The sequence below is a fragment of the Salvelinus fontinalis genome, chromosome 13 (genome assembly GCF_029448725.1).
Source record: "Salvelinus fontinalis isolate EN_2023a chromosome 13, ASM2944872v1, whole genome shotgun sequence".
In the NCBI taxonomy this organism is placed as follows: Eukaryota; Metazoa; Chordata; class Actinopteri; order Salmoniformes; family Salmonidae; genus Salvelinus; species Salvelinus fontinalis.
In genome coordinates, this window is record NC_074677.1 from 46,074,624 (window position 1) to 46,099,693 (window position 25,070).

At 42.9% G+C, this 25,070-nt stretch overlaps 1 protein-coding gene across 1 annotated transcript in view; it reads right to left on the reverse strand.

Moving 5' to 3' along the window:
* Positions 1–17,584: 17,584 nt before the first annotated feature.
* Positions 17,585–25,070, reverse strand: part of slc13a2 (solute carrier family 13 member 2) — a 62,253-nt gene continuing 54,767 nt past the window's right edge. The window contains exons 7-12 of the mRNA XM_055943033.1: positions 24,298–24,507; positions 24,023–24,138; positions 22,159–22,277; positions 21,889–22,050; positions 21,556–21,693; positions 17,585–21,258 (exon numbers count right to left, since the gene is read on the reverse strand). Of these exons, the coding sequence (XP_055799008.1) occupies positions 21,124–21,258; positions 21,556–21,693; positions 21,889–22,050; positions 22,159–22,277; positions 24,023–24,138; positions 24,298–24,507 (880 nt within the window). The 3' untranslated portion in view covers positions 17,585–21,123. The remainder of the gene's footprint in view (positions 21,259–21,555; positions 21,694–21,888; positions 22,051–22,158; positions 22,278–24,022; positions 24,139–24,297; positions 24,508–25,070) is intronic.

Sequence of the window (25,070 nt, forward strand, 5' to 3'; positions counted from 1 at the left end):
AGATTCTTCAACCCAAAATACTTTTTCCTGTAGCAAATTCATTCAGTTTTTCATAAGACATCCGCGATATTTGATCCCAGGCATATATTAAAACGTTTTTTTGAAACGTGGGTTCCTACGTCTCCCTTCACATACAAACTGTATCCTCCATGAACCACTATCGATCGAACCGAGGCCATACACAACTATGTGAATGTTCCCTGTCCCGCTACTTTCAGGAGTGTATGATGCTGTTGTTTTGACAAAGATGCAAAGGCTTGCATGTCAGCATACCCCCGAATGCAGCGGGTGCAGTGGTCAACATTGCAGGTCTACACTCATTCTTCCAATGACCGATAGCCCCACGTCTAAAACAGGGAGCTAACCCCCTGTGCCTTAGCACTGGTTTGCTACCCTTTCCTCTGTTTCTTTTTCCTACCTCAGTCACTTAGACCCCTGTTAATGACTTCCACTGTGGCCGCATTAACCACTCACAGGTCTGCGAAGCGACCGGAGATATATTCCACTCTCACAGCATTCTGCTCTATTTCATCCACTACCCCCGCAATTGCCGTTTTGATCATAGGCTTCAAACCTGCCATCAGAGCCGACGTACAAATTCTATCAATGTACTCACGTACCCAGTCTTTTTCAGCTGAAGACATCTAATTTAGTTTTTATCGGTTATACTCTTCTGTTGATAAAACGTCAACATCAGAACACTTGTATATGGAGCTTGTGACTTCTCATTGATGTCATTGTGCCATACCACAACAGCATCTAAGTTCTTTATTTGATTGGAATTTTCTGTCAGCAGGGAAATGCTGCCCAATTTTATCCAGTTTGCACAATTGTTCCCATATTCAAACCGAATTGGTGGAATGCGCGTGCACTTCTTTCAGCGCAGCCACGCTTTACAGGGAGAATTGGGGCCGTCTGTCACCGTTTCAATAGTTATTATTCTGAAACCTCTCCCGACGGTGTCCAGGGTGTTTTAGATTTCTTCACTCCCGTCTATAATACACAACTTTTTATGAACCATTTTCCAAGGTAACCCTACCCACTTCCCCGGAGAATAGTTAAGATATTTGTGCCTTTTTTTGGTCACGACACTTAATACCTTGTATTAGAATCAATACATAGCATCTGCAAATGCATTACTGGAGAATATGGATGAGCTAATGTCTTATTCCAGTGTTGCGCCTCAAATATCGTTGTTGTTGATAACACACATTACCAAAATTATTCACACTTGTCTTCCTACTTCCACATAATCTGTCATGGTTCCCTTCCCCAACAGGGCATAAAACCAACCTCACTTTATTGCTACGGCTAATGCACCCAAATCAAACGGCGTTCAAATGTCTGATTGCTTTTCTTTTAACCCTGAATGTGGCTCTCCTTCAGAATTTACAGGCAACCTTTTTTCCAAGTACACAAGCAGGACACTTTATCCATCCATCCACACACACACTATACTGCCTCAAAGGCACTGTGTCTGAGACTTTCACCCTCTCGTTACAGGTTTAGCAGGGAACAAACCCCGTCCGGGTCTTATCCCCTAGGACTTACCCTTTGCAGGTACTAACCTGCTCGGGCTTACCTTCCAGGCCTTACCCTATACTTTATGCTACTAGCAGGAACCAACCCACTCAGGATTTACCCCCTAGGACTTACCATCTACAGGTACCAACCTGTTCGGGCTTACCTTCCGGGACTTACCATCTACCACAAAGCTACAACCAGTCGTAATACAATGGGACTACTGAATAAGCTCAGGATTTCTAGGTCCGTATCCTGTAATTGGTTCAGCCTATGACTCTAATCTCCCCAAGATTTCAGAATGAGTGATAACCTGGTTTAGGAACTCTGCCTACCTTGTTTCTGGTGCCCGGCTCCTGTTCACTGATTCAGAATCTCTAGTAAGACTGTAAATCGTGGTGAACCCTGCTCGCAGCGCCAACTGTTAGGCTTTAAATATCAGAGACAGAACTCGACAGGGACACTATGAAAGCTTAAACCAAGTGTATTCATCCCAGAGGGTCTGAACAGACAAAGCCACGAAACAGATGACGCAATCTCAATCACACTCCACACTGCCCTTTCATCACCTGGACAAAAGAAACACCTATGTGAGAGTGCTGTTAATTGACTACAGCTCAGCGTTCAACACCATAGTGCCCACGAAGCTCATCACTAAGCTAAGGACCCTGGGACTAAACACCTCCCTCTGCAACAGGATCCTGGACTTGACGGGCCACCCCCAGGTGGTAAGGGTAGGCAACAACATGTCTCCCACGCTGATCCTCAACACTGGGGTCCCTCAGGGTTGTGTACTTAGTCCCCTCCTGTACTCCCTGTTCAGCCACGATTGCGTGGCCAAAAATGACTCCAACACCATCATTAAGATTACTGACGACACAACAGTGTCAGCAAACTTAATGATGGTGTTGGAGTCATTTTTGGCCACGCAGTCGTGATCACCGAAAACGATGAGACAGCCTATAAGAAGGAGGTCAGAGACCTGGCAGTGTGGTGCCAGGACAGCAACCTCTCCCTCAATGTGAGCAGGACAAAGGAGCTGATTCTGGACTACAGGAAAAAGACAGCCGAACAGCCTCCCATTAACATCGACGGCGATGCAGTGGAGCGGGTCGAGAGTTTCAAGTTCCTTGGTGTCCACATCAACGAACTATCATGTTCCAAACACACCAAGACAGTCGTGAAGAGGGCATCCACATAGTTTTGTAGTATTTACAGTGTGTGTAGTCTTCAGACAGTGTATGTCTGTTTCATTAGATCCTTACACAACTAAAAGCCACACGCTGTCAGTCACCACCGTGAACTGCCGGTCAGTTCACAACTCTGTTTTATGTAATCCTTACCGTGTGTATTTACAGCCGCAACCTGGTTCTTATCCTGAGTGGCTCAGTGGAATAAGACCGAGCCCTCATTGGTCAAAGGCCAGGACAACTTTTGGAGGGTCAGGGTGATGATGTCATCGAAACAGTGGTAGTGAATGGTATCATCATCATCATACTGTCACGGTTCATGAATCCACTGCCTCTCTCTCTCTCTCTCTCTCTCTCTCTCTCTCTCTCTCTCTCTCTCTCTCTCTCTCTCTCTCCTGTGTTTGTGTGGGCGTGGTTCCCAATCTTGGCCTGATTGTCTGCGCCAGCTGGAATTAATTATCTTCCCCTTTTATATGTTCTGTAACCTGTGTTTCTTGTTGTCAGATCGTTGTTTCTTCCCTGAGGTTGTGTCGTGTGTCAGTGCTCTTTCTCTCGCAGCCCTTGTGGGGATTATCTGCTGTGCTCCTTCCTACCCAGCCGGACTCACTCCCTTGGATTTCTCAGCACGCTATCATCAGAGGATGTGCCCTAGGCCCTGGGCTGGATTCTGTCTGAGTATATTCTGTCTGTCCTGTTGATGCTGTAAACCACAGGTGTCAAACTCATTCCACGGGGGGCCGAGTGTCTGCGGGTTTTCGCTCCTCCCTTATACTTGATTGATGAATTAACATCACTAATTAGTTAGGAACTCCCCACACCTGGTTGTCTAGGGCTTTATTGAAAGGAAAAACCAAAAACCTGCAGACACTAGGCCCTCCGTGGAATGAGTTTGACACCCCTGCTGTAAACTATTTCATTAAACCATCGTTGCTTGCATCTTGCATCCGCCTCTGTATTGTGACACATACTCCATTACATCTCCAGGTGCGGGGGGGGGATTTGGGTAGAGAGGTGAGGTGAGCAGAGTGAGCGAGCAAATCGAGGGCAGACAGACAATTCTGTTTCCATGGTAACACTGTTGACAGTGATTAGAAGGCCGTGCATCCCAGAGTCAGTTGGCCTTGTTAGTGCCGTCATGGTGACTAATTATACAGTCGCGCTAACGAGGACTGCGTCAAAGTTACCTACAGTTACGGGTCATGTAGAAGGAATATTTGGGCTGTATGGATAAGTGGGTCTCCTACTCATTCAAGGGTTTTTCTTTATTTTTTACTATTTTCTACATTGTATAATAATAGTGAAGACATCAAAACTGTGAAATAACACATATGGAATCATGTAATATCCCAAAAAGTGTTAAACAAATCAAAAATATATTTTATATTTGAGATTCTTCGAAGTAGCCACCCTTTGACTTGATGACAGCTTTGCACACTCCTGGCATTCTCTCAATCAGATTCACCTGGAATGCTTTTCCAACAGTCATGGGCAGCACCAGCCCTCAATAGCCCTAAACAGGTAATACTCCTTCTCTTCCTCTCTCTTACCTCTTTCCTTACCAGACCCAAATAGACCCATCTTCCTCTCATTTCCCCTCCATCACCTTTTCCCTCTTCTTCTTGCCGCTTCTCCTCTTCATTCTCCTCCTCCCTCTTGATAATGTATCATAACATAAACTATCCTCCATGAGTGCACACACTATGAACAAAAAGTGCACCAAAGCCTCCCCTATTCCTTCACAAACATACCCAAGTCAGTTGTATGGTATAGGAATATTTTCTGAAGACATTTTGAGCTTAACAAACATGAACCCTCTACCTGGACATACAGTCCCAAATGGCACCCTATTCCCTTTATAGTGCACTACTTTTGACCAGGGCTCATAGGCACTATATAGGGAATTTGGTGCCATTTGAGATGCGAACGCAGTCATCAGTCTAATTATTTGTTAAGGACTTTGAATTGTTGTGATCTTATTGCCTGGATAAGAAACTTAAAAATGACAACCATATAGATCCATGCAACACAAAATCATGTACCTTAATGTGTGATGATGCTACCGCATATTACATATTTCTTTTTTTTACCTTTATTTAACTACACTGTAAAAAAAAGTTTGGGGGATTAAGTTAAAATAACTTATTTCATCTATTCAAGTCAACTAAATGTGAAAAATGTGTTGATTTGACAAATCATGTTAAGTTGACTTCAACTCAACAAAAGCAGGTAAAAACAAATTGAGTTCAGTTAGCAAAGAACAATTTGCTCAGTCAACTTTCAAATCAGAACTAATAAGTCAAATAAACTAAAACACGATCCTAGTGGTGTTGACGAAAAATGGCAAGTTATAATTATAATAACTACAAGTCATTACATTGTCTTAACTTACAAAATCAAGTTGAATCAGGTATTAACTATGTGTTCACTCAACTTTCAAATTAGATCCAATTAAGTCAAATTAACTAAATTAAGACAACAGTTGTTTTGACTTTAAATGTCAAGTTAGGATAACTACAAATCTTGACATGAACTTTACTTACAAAATTAAGTTAAATCAGCTAAGACCTGTGTGTTATTTTTTTTATTTTTCAAATCAACTTAACAGTTGTGTTTACTAAATATTTCAAATTATGATAACTACAATTAATTACACTGTCTTAACTTACAAAATCAATTTGAATCCGCTAAGAACAATTTCTTCAGTCAACTTTCAAATCAAAACAAATAAGTAAAATAAACTAAAACAAGATCCCAGTTGTGTTGACAAAAAATGAAATGTTATATTAACTACAAGTCATTACATTGTCTTAGCCGATTCAACTTGATTTTATAAGTCCCTCAACTTTGAAATTAGATCCAATAAGTCAATAAATGTCAAGTCAGGTTAACTACAAATCTGTACATTAACTTAACTTACAAAATGAAGTTGACTTGGCTAAGACCTATGTGCTTATTTAACTTTTAAGTCTGAACCAAGAAGTCAAATCAGTGGTCTGTGCAACTGCCTCCGGTGCACATGTCCTGTGGTGTGGGTTTTAGCCTAGGTTTGAACTTCTTAATTATAGCCCTAATAGTGTACCCATTGTTAAATAGTGGAAGCTATTTTTTTATTTTGAATTTGTGAGTGTTTTTGCCTTTCCACATAGTGATTGATTGAAAAATGCCTTATTTTTATACCCCAATTGAAGGGAGCCATGGAAGGCCACAATACTGTTAATTCTTTCATAAATTATAATCCCTATTGGGTGCCAACAATTGTCATTTTGTGGATGGTTTGTTTTAAATGGAATTTGATTGGTGTAACTTTGCTGGAGTGACTTCCCCCATATTCCTTGAGGGCAAAAGTCACATCCAATATCTAATTTTCTCATTTCTGACACCACTGCAGCACATATTAAAGAATATGGAGCCACATAGCATGTACTGTGCCAATTGTATGGGTTCATATTGAACCCATACAATTGGCACAGGTTTTTACCTCACCGCACACACACCCCAAGGTCTACACATGTGTAACTAAGGCCAAGCTGCTTGCTTACCAAGTAGGCCTATTGCTTATTCCTGTAAGACTAACTGTAAGTCGCTTTGGGTATGAGCGTTGATTGATAGGGGATATGGATCAAACTTAATTTGGTTTAGCACTTTCTCCTTGTAATTCTAGTAATCAATTAATTCTTAAACAAAAGTGTCATACTAGTACAATTTATTTTAGGATTCAGTGGTAATTTATAGGTGGCGGCGCATTTCAGGAAGTGGCTTGATCAAGACCGTGCTTCGGCAATTCCTCTACTGCATTCAACATCTTTCCAAGCAGAAGTGAGTAGCTTGGCAAAATGTGAGTAGCTCCTTTAAAACAATACAGCCACTAGCATGTTATTTACCTACTTGGTAACCTACACGGTATAAACATTTATTGGGTAAGTTAACAAGTTCCCTTTATAAGAATAATGATAACTTTTCAGCACAAGAATAGCAAGGGCATTAGCCACTATGTTACATGCTAGCTAGCTGGCTAGCACCGCACACACACCCCATGTTAAAATTGTAATTTGGTTAAATTAAGAAAGAAAATGAGATGTTTGGCAAATAGTATTTTACTATATCAGTTGAAATCAGATCACTTATGCAATTCTGCTATGTGTACTGTAGTATAATTGTAGCTAAGCTTGCTGTTATCACGCTGTTAAATAGTACCGCTCTAGCTAGCAGCACACACGGCGCCAACTTGCTGACTAACTAACTAACTTGTCATTTGTTTGATAACCTGCATAACAGTAGTTAGCTACAAAAGCCAACTGTTGCTACTGTAGCTATGCTTATAGTTACAATTACTATTAGATCTGTCAGGTTTTGGCCAGGACTGTTCAGGTTTTGGTCACTAGATGTCCCCATTGCACTTTTTTTGTACCTTTTGTTTTTCCTTGCTCTAATTATTGTTTGCACCTGTGTGTCGTTCCCTTGTTAGTATTTAAACCATGTGTGTTCCTCAGTTCCTTGCTCAGTGTTTGTATGTTAGCACACAGCCCCAGCCCAAGCCTTGTTCTGAACATATGATTCTCTTATTGGATTTTCCAGAGGTTCTCTGGTTTAGTTTTTGTGTATTTTTGAGTAGTCTTTTGAGGTTTGTTTTTTCCCTGCTGTTTTTACCACTTTGTGGAGTTTCTTTGTATTTTGGAGGATATCCATTTTTGTGCTTCTTGGCTTTATGTTTGGACATTGTGGATTTAGATTCTTTGCCTGAAGATTTTGTTCTTTAATTAAACCACCATCTCTAGTACTGCTGTGTCTGCCTCATCTTCTGGGTTCTGACGATTATTAGTGACTGTTTCTCGCACCGGGTCCTGACAGAAACACTGAGCCATTATAATGAACCCAGAGGCAGCCAGTACCCAGGATTTTTGTTCCATCCTGTCCCACCACGAGGGGACTGTCCAACGCCACGAAGCTGCTCTGGTTCAGCAAGAGGCCTTAATGGCTAGACATTCTCAACTTCTGTCAGAGATGCTGACTTCCATAAAGCAGATTTCTGATCGACTTTCCCCGGCAACCGCTTCTGCTCCAGTTCATCAGATTCAAGTGCCCCTGGCAGTTAACTCCCTGGCTGAACCTCGTCTGCCGCCTCCCCAACGGTTCTCAGGTGATCCGAGTGTTTGTAAGGGGTTTTTCACCCAATGTTCTCTCTCCTTTGAGCTACAAACATCGTCGTTTCCCACCGACCGGTCCAAGATAGCATATATCATCACCCTGCTGTCGGAAAAAGCCCTAGCATGGGCTACTGCTGTGTGGGATGCCCAAAGTCCCTGCTGTGCCAGCTACTCTACCTTTGCTGAAGAATTGAAGCGAGTGTTTCAAGGTCCTACCAACGGCCCTGACTCAGCCAAACAGCTCCTGACTCTCCGCCAAGGTCTGTGCAGCGTGACGGACTATGCCATCCAGTTTCGCACTGTGGCAGCAGCAAGTGGCTGGAACGACGAGGCGCTCACAGTGTGTTTTTTGAAGGGTCTTTCTGACACCATCCAAGATGAACTGGCCACTCGGGAACCACCGGACAACCTCAAGTCCCTTATCAAGTTGGCTTCGCGCATAGACCTGCGTCTGAGAGAGAGAGAACTCAACCGTAGACCTCTCACCCTAGCTCCTATCGGTTCCAGCTCCGAGTCTCCACCTTTATCCTCGCTGGCTCCACCAGAACCCATGCAGGTTGGATGCATCTCCCAGGCTGAGAGAGACCGCCGGATGAGGGAGCGATGCTGTCTATATTGCGGCAAACCGGGCCATTTCCGCTCCACGTGTCCCGGGCTCCAGGGAAACGCACTCTCCCGTGCAGGCCTGGGAGGACTGTAACGGGAAACATAACCTCCTCCCATCCATCCAACTCCCGCCTGCTCATTCCAGTTACCCTTTCCTGGGACGACCACGAGTTTCCTCTTCAAGCCTTGGTAGACTCTGGAGCCGCAGGTAACTTCATGGATGGGGTCTGGGCGAAGGAGAATGGCGTTCCTTCTGAACCTCTAAGTGACCCCATAAGGGTTACTACGTTGGATAGAAGCCCTTTGGGATCTGGACTTGTCACTCGTGCCACTACCCCCTTGCGACTTTCAGTTTCCCAACACCAGGAAGTGATGAACTTTCATCTGATCTCCTGTTCCGAGTTCCCTCTCGTCCTTGGTTACCCCTGGCTTCACAGCCATAACCCTCACATCGACTGGTCTGTGGGCACTATCAAGCAGTGGGGTTCTACGTGCCAAGCCACTTGTATCTTCCCGAGTTCCCCGAGTTCCCCTCCCGAGTCTCTAGAATCCATCGACCTGTCCCGAGTTCCCGAGTGTTACCATGACCTCAAACCGGTATTTAGCAAACAGAGGGCCACCAAACTACCACCCCATAGACCTTACGATTGCACCATCGACCTGTTTCCAGGGACCTGCCCTCCCAGGGGTCGGATCTTTTCCCGTTCTCCTCCCGAACGAGCTGCTATGGATACCTACATTAAGGACGCTCTGGCAGCAGGCCTCATGCGTCCATTTACCTCGCCGGCGGGAGCAGGGTTTTTCTTTGTGGCCAAGAAAGACGGTGGATTACGACCTTGCATCGACTACCGGGGACTCAATGCCATAACCGTCCGTAACCGCTACCCGCTACACCTTATGGCCACAGCCTTTGAGCTGCTCCAGGAAGCAGTTGTCTTCACTAAGCTTGACCTGCGGAATGCATACCATCTTGTGCGGATCAAACCCGGGGACGAGTGGAAGACCGCTTTCAACACGCCTACTGGTCACTACGAATACTCGGTGATGCCCTTCGGCCTGACCAACGCCCCGGCTGTGTTCCAAGCGCTCATAAACGATGTGCTTAGGGATATGCTTAACATCTTCGTGTTTGTTTACTTGGATGACATCCTCATCTTTCGAGCTCCCTTCAAGAACACACTAAGCATGTCAGACAAGTGCTCAAACGCCTCCTAGACAGCCATTTGTACGTTAAGCCGGAAAAGTGTGAATTCCATTCCTCTCGAGTACAATTCCTGGGATTTATAGTAGAACCCGGTCGAGTCCAGATGGACCCCAAGAAGGTAGGAGCGGTAGCGGATTGGCCCACCCCCAAGTCCGTTAAGGAAGTTCAGCGTTTCCTGGGCTTCACCAACTTTTACCGCAAGTTCATCAAGAACTTCAGCTCGGTGGCAGCCCCTCTCTCAGCTGTAACCAAGGGTGGCAACACAAGGTTTCTGTGGGGAAGAGAAGCTGAGACGGCCTTCCAAGGACTCAAGCAGCGCATCCTCTCTGCTCCCATCCTGACACTACCAACGGCGGATCAACATTTTGTGGTGGAGGTAGACGCATCAGAGGTTGGTGTTGGAGCTGTCCTGTCTCAGAGGGGTGAAGACAAGAAGCTTCATCCTTGCGCCTTCTTCTCTCACCGGCTTACCCCGGCCGAGAGGAATTACGATGTGGGGGATCGTGAACTCCTAGCGGTTAAGATGGCATTGAAGGAATGGAGACACTGGCTCGAGGGGGCTTCTCAACCGTTTCAAGTGCTTACGGACCACAAAAATCTGGAGTATATCCAGCAGGCGAAGCGGTTGAACTCCAGACAAGCTCGATGGTCTCTTTTCTTCAGCCGATTTCAGTTTATCCTCACCTATAGACCCGGGTCGAAGAATCTCAAACCGGACGCCTTGTCACGAATCTACTCTCCTGCCATTCGAGAAGATACTGACATGACTGTCCTTCCTGCCGCTAAGATCGTGGCTCCGATCTCGTGGCAAGTGGAGGATACCGTGAAACAAGCTCAAGCCATCGAACCGGGCCCTGGAGGAGGTCCTGCCAATCGGTTGTTTGTTCCCAAGGCAGCAAGGTCCCAAGTCCTTCTGTGGGGGCACTCCTCTCGCCTCACCTGTCACCCGGGCGTAGGTCGCACCTTGGAGTTCATCCAGCATAAGTTCTGGTGGCCCACCATAAAAGAAGACGTTGCTACTTTCGTCAAGGCCTGTTCCGTGTGCTGCCAGGGCAAATCTTCTCACCTCCGCCCTCAAGGACTCCTTCACCCTTTATCTATTCCCCACCGACCCTGGTCCCATGTCTCGTTGGACTTTATTACTGGCCTTCCTCCGTCCCATGGTAATACTACGATCCTAGTCATCATCGACAGGTTTTCTAAGGCGGCCAGGTTTGTTCCCTTGACCAAATTACCTTCTGCCAAGGAAACAGCTGAGTTGGTGATTAACCATGTGTTCCGAGTCTTTGGCATTCCGCAAGATATGGTTTCCGACAGAGGTCCCCAGTTCGCCTCAAGGTTTTGGAAGGCCTTCTGCCAACTCATAGGGGCCACGGCCAGTTTATCTTCAGGGTACCATCCAGAGTCCAACGGCCAAACTGAGAGGATGAATCAGGAGCTGGAAACCACCCTCAGATGTATGGTTTCCAACAACCCGTCCACATGGTCATCCTTCATTGTTTTGGCCGAGTACGCGCACAACACCTTGTGCTCCTCCTCCACTGGTATATCCCCGCATGAGTGTCAGTTTGGCTATGCTCCTCTATTTTTCCCGGACCAGGAGGCAGAAGTCAGAGTGCCTTCAGCCTCGAGGTTCATCAGACTCTGTCGGCTAACGTGGAAGATCTTCTGCGTTCCTCACAGCAGTACCAACGACAAGCCAACAGACGTCGCCGTCCCGGTCCTACCCTGTACCCCGGGCCAGAGAGTATGGCTCTCAACAAAGAACTTACTGCTACGGGTGGAGTCTCGCAAGCCGTCCCAGAGATTCATCGGTCCCTTTAACCTGTCTAGGATCAGCGTGGCGCTAGCGGCACCCCCCCCCCCCCCCCCCCCACTGAAAAACCAGTGCCGCGAAATTCAAAAAAAATATTTTTTTAAAATATTTTACTTTCACACATTAAAGTCCAATACAGCTAATGAAAGACACAGATCTTGTGAATCCAGTCAACTTGTCCGATTTTTAAAATGTTTTACAGGGAAGACACAATATGTAAAGATGTACATCTATTACCTAAAAACACATTTGCATAATCCACCATCTTTTATTTGTCCACCAACACCAGTAGCCATCACCAATTCGGCTAAACTAAGATATTTATAGCCCCTAACCAACAAAAAAACTCATTAGATGACAGTCTGATAACATATTTATGGTATGGGATAGGTTTTGTTAGAAAAAAGTGCATATTTCAGGTAGATGGCATAGGTTACAATTGCACCCACCGTCACAAATGGAATAGAAAAACTACTTAGAGCAACGTGTTTACCTACTTACTAATCATCAAACATTTCGTAAAAATACACAACATACACGAATCGAAAGACACAGATCCTGTGAATACAGACAATATTTCAGATTTTCTAAGTGTCTTACAGCGAAAACACAATAAATCGTTATATTAGCGTAGCACATAGCAGCCCAGCATTGATTCTAGCCAAAGTGAGCGATAAAAGTCAACATCGCCAAAAGATATTAATTTTTTCACTAACCTTCTCAGAATTCTTCCGATGACACTCCTGTAACATCATATTACACATTCCATATAGAGTTTGATCGCAAATGTTTATATTTAGCCACCAAAATCATGGTTAGACAATGTGAAATGTAGACAAGCTGGTCAGAAAAAGTCCTTGCGCCACTTAGACAGTGATCTACTCTTATACATAAATACTCATAAACGTGACTAAAAAATATAGGGTGGACAGGGATTGATAGACAATTTAATTCTTAATACAATTGCGGAATAACATTTTTTAATTTATCCTTACTTTTCAATACAATTTGCGCCTAGCGAAGCTACGTCATAAAACATGGCGTCCTAAGCCACTAAAATGTTTCGACAGAAACACGATTTATCATAATAAAAATGTCCTACCTTGAGCTGTTCTTCCATCAGTATCTTGGGCAAAGGATCCTTTCTTGAGAGCAATCGTCTTTTGGTGGAAAGCTGTCCTCTTGCCATGTGGAAATGCCTACTGCGTTCGGGATGAACTGAAAAGCGTGCTCAACTATTCACATCGTTGCAAAAATAAATGTCCCAAAATCGCACTAAACGGATATAAATTGCTATAAAACGCTTTAAATTAACTACCTTATGATGTTTTTAACTCCCATAACGAGTAGAAACATGACCCGAGTAATATTACCCCCTTCACTAATGCTTGGAACAGGAGCGGGCCGGTGTCCTCTAGGCGCATGACGCAGCTCCAAAAGAATGACTAGCTTCAGGGTTTTTTCATTTGTGGGGCCTGTGAACGCGCAATCGACCCCATTGGAATCGTCATCACGTAAAGGCATCCAGGGGAAGACGTAAGAAGTGTCCGTATAGTCATAGCAATATCAGTGCTGTTTTAACTGACTTCAGAACAGTGGCCAACATTTCTGAAATCTGAATCCATGTCAGGGAAATTGCTGTAGAATGGGCTCTGTTCCACTTAGAGACAAAATTTCAACTCCTATAGAAACTATAGACTGTTTTCTATCCAATAATAATAATAATATGCATATTGTACGATCAAGGATTTTGTGGGAAGCCGTTTCAAAAATTACCCAATTAGCATAAATAGTCTAAACAGCGCCCCCATCCCCAACAGGTTAAGATTGCCAGGAGAGTCAATCCCAATACTTTTCGCCTGCACTTACCCAGATCCCTTAAGATCAATCCAACATTTCACATTTCTTTATTAAAACCTGTTGTTTTTTTCTCCCCTTATCCCGGCAGGCAGACCTCCCCCTCCGCCCCGTGTCATCGGTGGCCAGTCGGCTTATACCGTCCACCGGATACTGGATTCCCGCCGGGTGCAGCGGTCCTGGCAGTATCTGGTGGACTGGGAAGGCTACGGTCCCGAGGAGCGCTCCTGGGTTCCTGCCAAGGACATACTGGACCCTGACCTCATTCGTCAGTTCAGGACCCTCCACCCTGAGAAGGCTGGTAGGAACGTCAGGAGCCGTTCCTAGGAGGGGGATTCTGTCAGGTTTTGGCCAGGACTGTTCAGGTTTTGGTCACTAGATGTCCCCATTGCACCTTTTTTGTACCTTTTGTTTTTCCTTGCTCTAATTATTGTTTGCACCTGTGTGTCGTTCCCTTGTTAGTATTTAAACCATGTGTGTTCCTCAGTTCCTTGCTCAGTGTTTGTATGTTAGCACCCAGCCCCAGCCTTGTTCTGAACATATGATTCTCTTATTGGATTTTCCAGAGGTTCTCTGGTTTAGTTTTTGTGTATTTTTGAGTAGTCTTTTGAGGTTTTTTTTTTCCCTGCTGTTTTTACCACTTTGTGGAGTTTCTTTGTATTTTGGAGGATATCCATTTTTGTGCTTCTTGGCTTTATGTTTGGACATTGTGGATTTAGATTCTTTGCCTGAAGATTTTGTTCTTTAATTAAACCACCATCTCTAGTACTGCTGTGTCTGCCTCATCTTCTGGGTTCTGACGATTATTAGTGACTGTTTCTCGCACCGGGTCCTGACAAGATCTGGTGGTAATGCACTGTTATCAGTTTATTTTACTATTGTGGTTGTATTCGGGGACTTGCTAGTCAAACATCAGATATCAAACAATAGCATGGTATTCTTTCACTGTAATAGCTACTGTAAATTGGACAGTGCAGTTAGATTAACAAGAATGTAAGCTTTCTGCCAATATCAGATATGTCTATGTCCTGGGAAATGTTCTTGATACTTATAACCTCATGCTAATTGAATTAGCCTACATTAGCTCAATCAACCCGTGAAAGGGACACCGATCCCAAAGAAGATTTATAGGTTTTTTTAACAAGTGTTTGAGTTTTTTAGCAATGTAATTGGCTATTATGCTTGATGGCCTTCATGCCCTGGCATTTTGTTTTGGTCCACTGGCAGATTAGTCACCCCCTTAAGACATCTTGTCCCTAAAATTAATGTCCTGGTATGTTATGCTCTTCAAACAGGTTGCTCTGGAGTTCATGAGACTGGTGCCTGTGGACCTCAAGAAGACATTTTATGAAGGCCTGCACAGTCATCTTACCAAGCTCCTTGAATTCTACTGGGCCAAGAGTGGTGGAGGGTGTAATATTCATATGTGTAAACATACTGAATTATAATTGGATGCATTTTACCTCCGTATCATACTGTGCTATGATTGGTTAAGACCACCCAGATGGTTAGGTGATGGTCAGTTGATCATGGTTGGAGATACGTGAACATGCAAGTTATAGCTAGCTAATAAAGAGCTACATTAAGAAATATCCTGTAGTACTGCATTTTAATTATTTTGTACAAAGCGTGCAAAACAAGACAGAGGGATGGAGCTAAAACACCTTATGGACGGTCTTGACAAAGACGTAGGTTCCATTATATTGACATGAAAGTGTTTTGTACAGTTATTACCTACGTTTTGGTGTATTGATAATTGATACTTTTTTAAATACACATCAATATTCGGGGTGAGACCACCATATTAACAATGTCGTGAAACAGTCAATTATGCTTTTGTTGTTAGAGTTCCAATCAAAGGAAGAGAGAGGCTGTGCTCTGAGGCTTGCCATACTTCTTGCGAGAAGACCCTACCAATTTTTTGAAGACGTGAGGTATACAACCCTACAACATAACCTTATACTTTCTCCCAGGAGTGAAATTTCCTATGAATCATGATGCACTGTAACGTTCAATGGAGTCAAGTTGAACGTCTGTCACCATCTGAAGTGATTGTAGCACACAGGCCAAATCAAATGTGAACCAACTACATTATATAAGGGCATCTCTTTTAGCAATGTTTTAGTTGTTTTACTTTTACTCCTTTGCTAGACATTCAGTTGAGAATAGTGATTTAGCATGCTTTTTGTCCAGAAGAAACTAAGTCTTTATCTTGGACTGCAAAGCAAAAATCAGGACCATACATTAAACACAATACTAGATTTGCGCGATAATACCTTACTACTAATTCATAGCTGTTGTCGACGGTTGTGAAATGTAAGTATGCTCAAGTTTTTGAATATTTTAATGTTTCACACATTCCTGGTGTACGGCAGCACACAATACTGCAGTGCCCTTAGTGATATGTCAAATTCCCTATTGTTAGACAATTAACATAATTAAAGTGGTACTGTGAGGAATTCCAAATTCTATACAAAGCTGGAAAAACAACATTTATTGTTATATAAAAAGTATAAAAAACTATTTTGATAGGACAATTAATCCCTACACCATGCAGTGCTGATTTTGCCATCTGAACAGGAATTGCAATCAGTTTCGCTTCAACATTGTTCGTTAGTGGGCTCACGCCGGTCCATCTTCAATATAAACTTTGCATTTTAGGCTGTGCTTTTGTGTAACAAACTAATTGCTTATTGTAAGGAATCATTGTCCTATTTTTTTAAATTGCTAGAGATATAGTTTTTGCAGCTTTTGTGAGCTGGTCATTTAAAAAGAAAGTAGTAGAGGTGGAATTCTACACAGTGCACCTTTAATATAATGAATGTTGTAGAAAGAGCTGATTGCCAAAACAGCACTGAATGATAGATGAGGCTTTACATGGTTCCCCCCCTCATTTTCAGTGTTGGATGACCATGGGCCTTTGCGGCGCTATAGCGGACAATCAATACTTTTTAGCAAATAGGAAAATAACACTTGTTTTACGTCAATTAAGAACACATACTATCTAGACCTGGGAGCAATCATGGTTGACTGACGTGCTTAAGGACCATGCTTGTTTTCTGGCGCAACGCTCTTGACCACTAGGCTACCTGCCACCCCACTTGCCTGCATCAATATGCAACAGTACGTTTGCAGACATTTTCACCGAAAAATTGTATTGGAGGATGTTTTGTCGTGCAATGCCTTTAATCTTTGCCTATTTTTGTTCTGTTTTTCAGAAGACAACTGATTCTGAGGAAGTCACCCACGCAGTGAAAATATACTTGTCGTTTTGGATGGAGCTGCAGCAGATGACCCAATGCCAGCTGACAATGTGGACGTTGCCCTTGTGATAGAAGAGTAGGTGATCATACATGAGCTTCACAATGTCCAAAATGCCTTTGCCACTTTGATTGGACTTTATTGTCTGAACATGGATTACCCAAAATGTTTGAGGTACACTTTTGAGGTAGTTCAGAAAATATTCTTGAAGTGGTACAGAAAACTGTACAGCAAAAGTGCATGGGCTGAAGAACCGTCTTCTTCGTTAAGACAACTAATTGATGTGTTTTTGTTTTGCTCGCAGTAGTTGAGTTAATTCCCGAGGACAACGATGCTGTTATTTGCCTAAATGTTACAAATCTCAGTTTTGGGGAGACTTAAGTTACCTTATTTTTACGTGTGACCTTCAGTCTACAAACTGCAACCGTCTTTTTGTTAGAGACCATTGATTTGCTATCGTCTCTTCCCATTAACTACAGTGCATTCTGAAAATGATTACTGTATGTTAGAATTTTTTTTCACTCTCAACACCCACTTGTCTTTGAAACCATTCTGAAGGTTGTCTTTGCTCAGTGTTTGAATTTGTATTTACCGTGACATAAAAACATGTTTCAATGGTGCCATTTACAAATGTGTATGGTTTTATTGGACGTGGAATAAAAGAAGTTAGACAAAACTTTTTATATTTAGAAAAAAAAATGATTAGCTGATATTGGTTAAAAGACCAATTAGTGCGGGCAGAATTTGGCTGCCCGTTTAAATGCACCCAAAGACATGCATCTAAAAATATGCATTGTCAGATTTTTTTTTACTGACAATAAATACAAATGTATTTGTTTGTTAAAACATAGTTTAATGCATGTTCTGAAATACATGAAAGGACTATTTTGTCATTACAAGCTAGATAGAATTAATTGATTTCAATGTAAGTTGTTGAATCAATCAATGTACTCTTGACAGTAAAACAATCATTGTAAATATAAAGTCATTTTAAAATGGAGATAAACTTTACTAAATCTGAACTTTGTTCAACTGTACATACTGGGTTATATTAAGTTTACAATTTGTATTAGTCAGTCATTTTGTTGAGTTAGAACAGTGCAGCCGGTGGCAAGCTTGTCTGTTATGTCATTAATAGTATAGTTATTTATTTATGTGTGGCCTGCTTGACTTGCTCGTAGCCACAGTGTAGCAGCACCAGCCAAACAGGTTGAGAACTATGCGTTACAATAACTCAATATGGCGTAGGCTTGACATTTTTAATGTGACATTAAATCAGATAACTCACACTTTAATGTTGTTTCAACGTGTTATTTCCAGTCATCTAATTGCGTGGCCTTTTTCAAGGTCAGGGCACTTAACATGTCACGTTATCCTTGCATATACCATTTTGTTATGTCAACTTTAAATGCAGTTATGATAACTATTACTAGTTACAGTAACTTAATTGAAATTGACTGAACAAAATGTGAAATTAACTCAACAAAAAATGGTTGGTTATACTGACATGATGTGGACTTAAATGTTTTTAATTTGTCAACATAAATGTCGCTTTACGTTGCTATGATAACTCAACATTTGTTGTTAAACGTTTAAACGTTTAAGTTGATTCGAATTAGAATAAATAGTAAGGTACACTGAAATGAAGCAGTGTACTTAACTGTCTTATTTGTCAACAATAATGTAGCTTTAGTTATTAGAATTCCACATTTATTGTTAACATAACGAAGGTTTAAGTTGATTCAAATAACAATCTTAAATGAACAATTAACAAACATCAAATTAAGACTATTGTTAGTCAAAATAAATATAATAAAAGCTAGCATAACGTGAAATGTGAAGTTCTCTGAGCTTGAAAAAGGCCACGAAACTAGATCACTGGAAATAATACATTGAAACAACAATTAATTTTTTACAGTTAGGTAAGTCAGCTAAGAGCAAATTATTATTTACAATGACAGCCTACCCCGGCCAAACCCTCCCCGAACCCAGACAAAGCTGGGCCAATTGTGCGCCTCCATATGGGACTCTCGATCACAGCCGGTTGTGACAAAGCCCGGGTTTGAACCACTGCGCCACTCGGTCCCCATTCCTACTTATATGCTATATTTCAATATATATATATATACATTTACATGCACAATGCTTGCTTTCAAGAAGTAGTCTCGTTTTAAGGATATCTTTGTCTGGAACTGGGACTGACTCAATTCAAAGGACTGCACTGCCGTGTTGAAGCACCATTCAACCCTATTCCGCTTCACCAGATTTACAATTACATGTAATGAACACTAGGGGGCAATGGTACTGTATTGTAATGTATGGCCCAGTCCAGGAACGACTGTTGGACCCTAGTTCCCTAGCCCCTTGCCCTGACCACCTAGGCACTTTTATCAGCAAACTTAGCCTATCAGAGGGCAAGGTAGAGCTGCAACCATATCGTATATGGTATCTTATTTCTAAACTGTCCTAAATTAAGGAGAAGATACTGTAGCTGGTGTACTTGTTCATTGTCACATTCAGCATTATGTGTGCGTGCTTAATCTCCCTTTCCCATTCACTTTATCTCGCTCGTTCTATGTCTGACTTTCTGTTTGCCTGTCAGTCTACATTTACAGTACCAGTCAAAAGTTTGGACACACCTACTCCTTCAAGGGTTTTTCTTAATTTTTTACTATTTTCTACATTGTAGAATAATAGTGAAGACATCAAAAGTATGATATAACATCTATGGAATTTACATTTACATTTTACATTTTAGTCATTTAGCAGACGCTCTTATCCAGAGCGACTTACATTGCGTGCATACATTTTATGACATTTACATACTGAGACAAGGATATCCCTACCGGCCAAACCCTCCCTAAACCGGACGACGCTATGCCAATTGTGCGCCGCCCCACGGACCTCCCGGTTGCGGCCGGCTGCGACAGAGCCTGGGTGTGAACCCAGAGACTCTGGTGGCGCTGCTAGCACTGCGATGCAGTGCCCTAGACCACTGCGCCACCCGGGAGGTATCATGGAATCATGTAGTAACCAAAAAATTATTAAACAAATCAAAATATATTTTATGTTTGAGATTCTTCAAAGTAGCCACTCTTTGCCTTGATGACAGCTTTGCACACTCTTGCCATTCTCTCAACCAGCTTCACCTGGAATGCTTTTCCAACAGTCTTGAAGGAGTTCCCATAAATGCTGAGCACTTGTTGGCTGCTTTTCCTTCATTCTGTGGTCCAACTCATCCCAAACCATCTCAATTGGGTTGAGGTTGGGTGGTTTTGGAGGCCAGGTCATCTGATACAGCACTCCATCACTTTTCTTCTTAGTCAAATAGCCCTTACACAGCCTGGAGGTGTTTTGGGTCATTGACCTGTTGAAAAACCAATGATAGTCCCACTAAGCGCAAACCAGATGGGATGATGTATCGCTGCAGAATGCTGTGGTAGACATGTTGGTTAAGTGTGCCTTGAATTAAGTATCACCAGCAAAGCACCCCCACAGCACACCTCCTCTTCCATGCTTCACGGTGGGAACCACACATGAGCTCATCCATTCACCTACTCTGCGTTTCACAAAGACAATCTCCAAGATTTCCACCAGTCTAATGCCCATTGCTCGTGTTTCTTGAACCAAGCAAGTCTCTTCTTTTTGGTGTCCTTTAGTAGTGATTTCTTTGCAGCAATTTGACCATGAAGGCCTGATTCACATAGTCTCCTCTGAACAGTTGATGTTGAGATGTATCTGTTACTTGAACTCTGTGAAGCATTTATTTGGGCTTCATTGGGCTGCATTTTCTTAGGCTGGTAACTGTAATGAACTTATCCTCTGCAGCAAAGGTAACTCTGGGTCTTCCTTTCCTGTGGCGGTCCTCATGAGATCCAGATTCATCATAGCGCGTGATGATTTTGCGACTGCACTTGAGGAAACTTTCAAAGTTCTTGAAATGTTCCATATTGACTGACCTTCATGTCTTTAAGTAATGACGGACTGTAATTTTTCTTTGCTTATTTGAGCTGTTCTTGCCACAATATGGACTTGGTCTTTTACCAAATAGGGCTATCTTCTGTATGCCCCCACTACCTTGTCACAACACAACTGATTGGCTTAAACGCATTAAGGAAAGAAATTCCACGAAATAACGGCAGATCTGTTAATTTAAGTGCATTCCAGGTGACTACCTCATGAAGCTGGTTGAGAGAATGCCAAGGCAAATGAGAATACCAAGGCAACTGGTGGCTACTTTGAAAAATCTCATAAAAATATATTTTTATTTGTTTAACACTTTTTTGGTTACTACATGATTCCATATGTGTTTTTTCATAGTTTTGATGTCTTCACTATTATTCTACAATGCAGAAAAGAGTAAAAATAAAGAAAAACCTTTGAATGAGTAGGTGTGTCTAAACTTTTGACTGGTACTGTCTGCCTGCCTGCCTCTCGCTTTCTCTCCCTTGCGCTCTTTGGTGCTCATATCAAAATCCTCCCTCCATCCTCCTCCTTCCTCCCGCCTCTTCTCTCCTCCCCCTCTCAGGGCTTGATCCCATGTGTGATGTTGGCCCAGTCAGGGAAGGTGCTGAGCTGGAACATTGCGTCTCCCCAGGTGTTGATGCCCAGGTTGATGGTCAGGATCCCGATCATGTTCAGCATGAAGCCTGCCTTCACCTGGACAACACAACAACACAAATTCAGGTATTCAGTAAACACTGTTGTATCTGAATGTGTAATAACATAAAATATGCCTAATTTTAGCTGACACTTTAATCCAAAGTGATTTACAGTAGTCTGTGCATACATTTCAGTGTATGTGACCCCAGTGGGAATTGAACCTACTATTTTGGTGTTGCAACACTATGCTACCATCTGAGCAACACAAGACCACTACTGTGGTTGTGTGTCTGTGTCTATCCATTCGTGTGTGTGCACTTATGCACCTGTGTGTGTGCATGTGTTGGGTCTCACCATGTCCATGACTTTGAGATTTCCATAGGAGAAGACGATGGCATTGGGAGGTGTTGCCACGGGCAACATGAAAGCCAACGAGGCACAGATGGTGCAGGGCAGCATCACGTACAGAGGATGCAGCCCAATAGCTGTGGCCTGGTGGGACGTACAAAGGAACACACCCAGTCAGTCAACACACTTGGACATGTGTATGAGAGAGACAGACAGAGGGAGTGTGTGTGTTGGTATGCAAATGTGCGTGCATGCGTACGTGCGTTATTGGGTGTGTGCGTTCGTTCGTGCATGAGTGCATCTGTAAGTGTGCATGTGTCTGTTTGTGTGTGTGGTTACCATAGAGGCCAGTATGGGCAGGAACAGTGTGGTAGTAGCTGTGTTGCTGGAGCACTCAGTGAAGGTCCCCACCAACAGACAGAGTAGCAGAGAGATACCGAAGGGAGGAATGGACTGTAGAGGAGCTAGACTCTCACCCAGCCATTGAGACAGACCAGATGCCTAGAGAAACAGATGGGGTGGGCGAGATGAGGGGGGTGAGTGAGATGGGGTGGGTGGAGGTGAGAGGGACAAGATACAGGGCATTATGAAAGAGGCCTGCACACACACCTCGCTACCGCTGGCCAAAGCAAAACCTCCTCCCAGTAATAGGATGATATTCCAGGGCATGCGTTCGTGGACCACTTGCCAGTTCAACAGAGCAGCTGGGGCCTTTTGCTTCTTCTTACCTGGGGAGTTAGAGAAGGAATAAGTGAAATCAACATTAACAATGCACATTCAAGGCCTATCTCTTCATTAGAGAGTGAAACTGAACTTTGTCTCATTGAGTCTTCTTAACTGAACAGAATCTGCAGACAAAGATACAGTTGAAGTCGGAAGTTTACATACACCTTAGCCAAATACATTTAAACTCAGTTTTTCACAATTCCTGACATTTAATCCTAGTAAATATTCCGTCTTACTTTTTTTTAAGAACGTGAAATGTCAGAATAATAGTGTAGAGTGATTTATTTCAGCTTTTATTTCTTTGATCACATTCCCAGGGGGTCAGTAATTTACATACACTCAATTAGTATTTGGTAGCATTGCCTTTAAATTGTTTAACTTGGGTCAAACGTTTCGGGTTGCCTTCCACAAACTTCCCACAATAAGTTGGGTGAATTTTGGTCCATTCCTCCTGACAGAGCTGGTGTAACTGAGTCAGGTTTGTAGGCCTCCTTGCTTGCACAAGCTTTTTCAGTTCTGCCCACAAATTTTCTATGGGATTGAGGTCAGGGCTTTGTGATGGCCAATCCAATACCTTGACTTTGTTGTTCTTAAGCCATTTTGCCACAACTTTGGAAGTGTGCTTGAGGTCATTGTCCATTTGGAAGACCCATTTGTGACCAAGCTTTAACTTCCTGACTGATGTCTTGAGATGTTTCTTCAATATATCCACATTATTTTCCTCCCTCATGATGCCATCTGTCCCTCCTGCAGCAAAGCACCCCCACAACATGATGCTGCCACCCCGTGCTTCACGGTTGGGATGGTGTTCTTCGGCTTGCAAGCCTCCTCCTTCTTACTCCAAACATAACAATGGTCATTATGGCCAAACAATTCTATTTTTGTTTCATCAGACCAGAAGACATTTCTCCAAAAAGTACGATCTTTGTCCCCATGTGCAGTTGCAAACCGTAGTCTGGCTTTTTTATGGCGGTATTGGAGCAGTGGCTTCTTCCTTGCTGAGCGGCCTTTCAGGTTATGTCGATATAGGACTCGTTTTACTGTGGATATAGATACTTTTGTACCTGTTTCCTCCAGCATCTTCACAAGGTCCTTTGCTGTTCTGGGATTGATCTGCACTTTTCGCACCAAAGTACGTTCATCTCTAGGAGACAGATCGCGTCACCTTCCTGAGCGGTATGATGGCTGCATGGTCCCATGGTGTTGATACTTGCGTACTATTGTTTGTGCAGATGAAAGTGGTACCTTCAGGCGTTTGGAAATATCTCCAAAGGATGAACCAGACTTGTGGAGGTCTACAGTTTTTTTTTTTTTTAGGTCTTGGCTCATAATTTCCCATGATGTCAAGCAAAGAGGCACTGAGTTTGAAGGTAGGCCTTGAAATACATCCACAGGTACACCTCCAATTGACTCAAATTATGTCAATTAGCCTATCAGAAGCTTCTAAAGCCATGGCATCATTTTCTGGAATTTTCCAAGCTGTTTAACTGCAGTCAACTTAGTGTATGTAAACTTCTGACCCACTGGAATTGTTATACAGTGAATTATAAGTGAAATAATCTGTCTGTAAACAATTGTTGGAAAAATTACTTGTGTCATGCACAAAGTAGATGTCCTAACCGACTTGCCAAAACTATAGTTTGTTAACAAGAAATTTGTGTGGTTGAAAAACAAGTTTAAATGACTTTTGTAATCTTCAGACTTCAACTGTATTTGTTATTGTCTCTTTCATTGAACCCCCCCTCACCTTCCTCCCCAGCCTCTCCCTCCTCTTCCTCAGCACTCCCACGGCAGAACGGCCTTGAGGGGATAATGAAGAAGAGCGAGGACATGAAGATAGCAACAGTCCCGTCTGTCACAAACCTGAAGGACACACACAGAGAAAGAGTTTAGAATTCAGTTAGAAGAACAGACATTCACATTTTATTGGTGTGTGTTTGTGTGTGCGTGCATGCACCTCACTGCGTGCCTGCCTGCGCCAGCCTGTGTGGATGAATGTATCTGTATGTGTGTGCTACTCACGCTCCATCCTTGTTAAACAGTACAGTGGCCCAGCCTGGCATGAAGCCTGGTTCTCTGGTGAACCACATCACCACCAACAGGACAAAGATGGTCAGCACAGCCCCCTCGGCGAAGGTCATGCTCCCCAGCTTCCTGTACTCCTCCTTCATCACTGCGAACGCCTCCTTGTCTCCCTCGTTCTTCTTCCCGCAGCCAAATGACTTCTTCATGCTGTCAACGACACACACGGACAAGGAGTGAGACCTCAAAGAATCAATTAATATCAAGCGTAATTGAATTAGGAGCTATTAGTTAGAGGTAATGTAGCATGTTCTGCGGCTTCTCTTAAAGTGATATTTCACCGCTGCTCTTTCGATGTATATGTCCATTAATTTGTTATTTAAAAAAAGTAGAGAATTGCCTCACTACACACAAATATCAGTATTTCTGCATCTCATCGGAAGAGAAGGGCCATCTACATTTCCTGGTTGTAAGCAAACCATAATATGTGGAATTCATAGCGATTTCAGGATGTAGTACCGCACCTGTCGAAGTTGATCCAGTTGAGAATTGGTGTCAACAGATAGCTAATGTTACTCACGGGAGCAACCACTCGTTCATAGAACATAAGAGTGTCTCAGGGGAGTCGGGATATGCAAAAAAACACATTTCCATTTCACACCACACACTTGTGTTTACACACCTCACACTTACAGGACAAATAGTACCCCCTATTTGACCTTTTGAGATTGCGAAGAACTTTTTATTTTTGTGTCAACAACAACTGTAAAGTT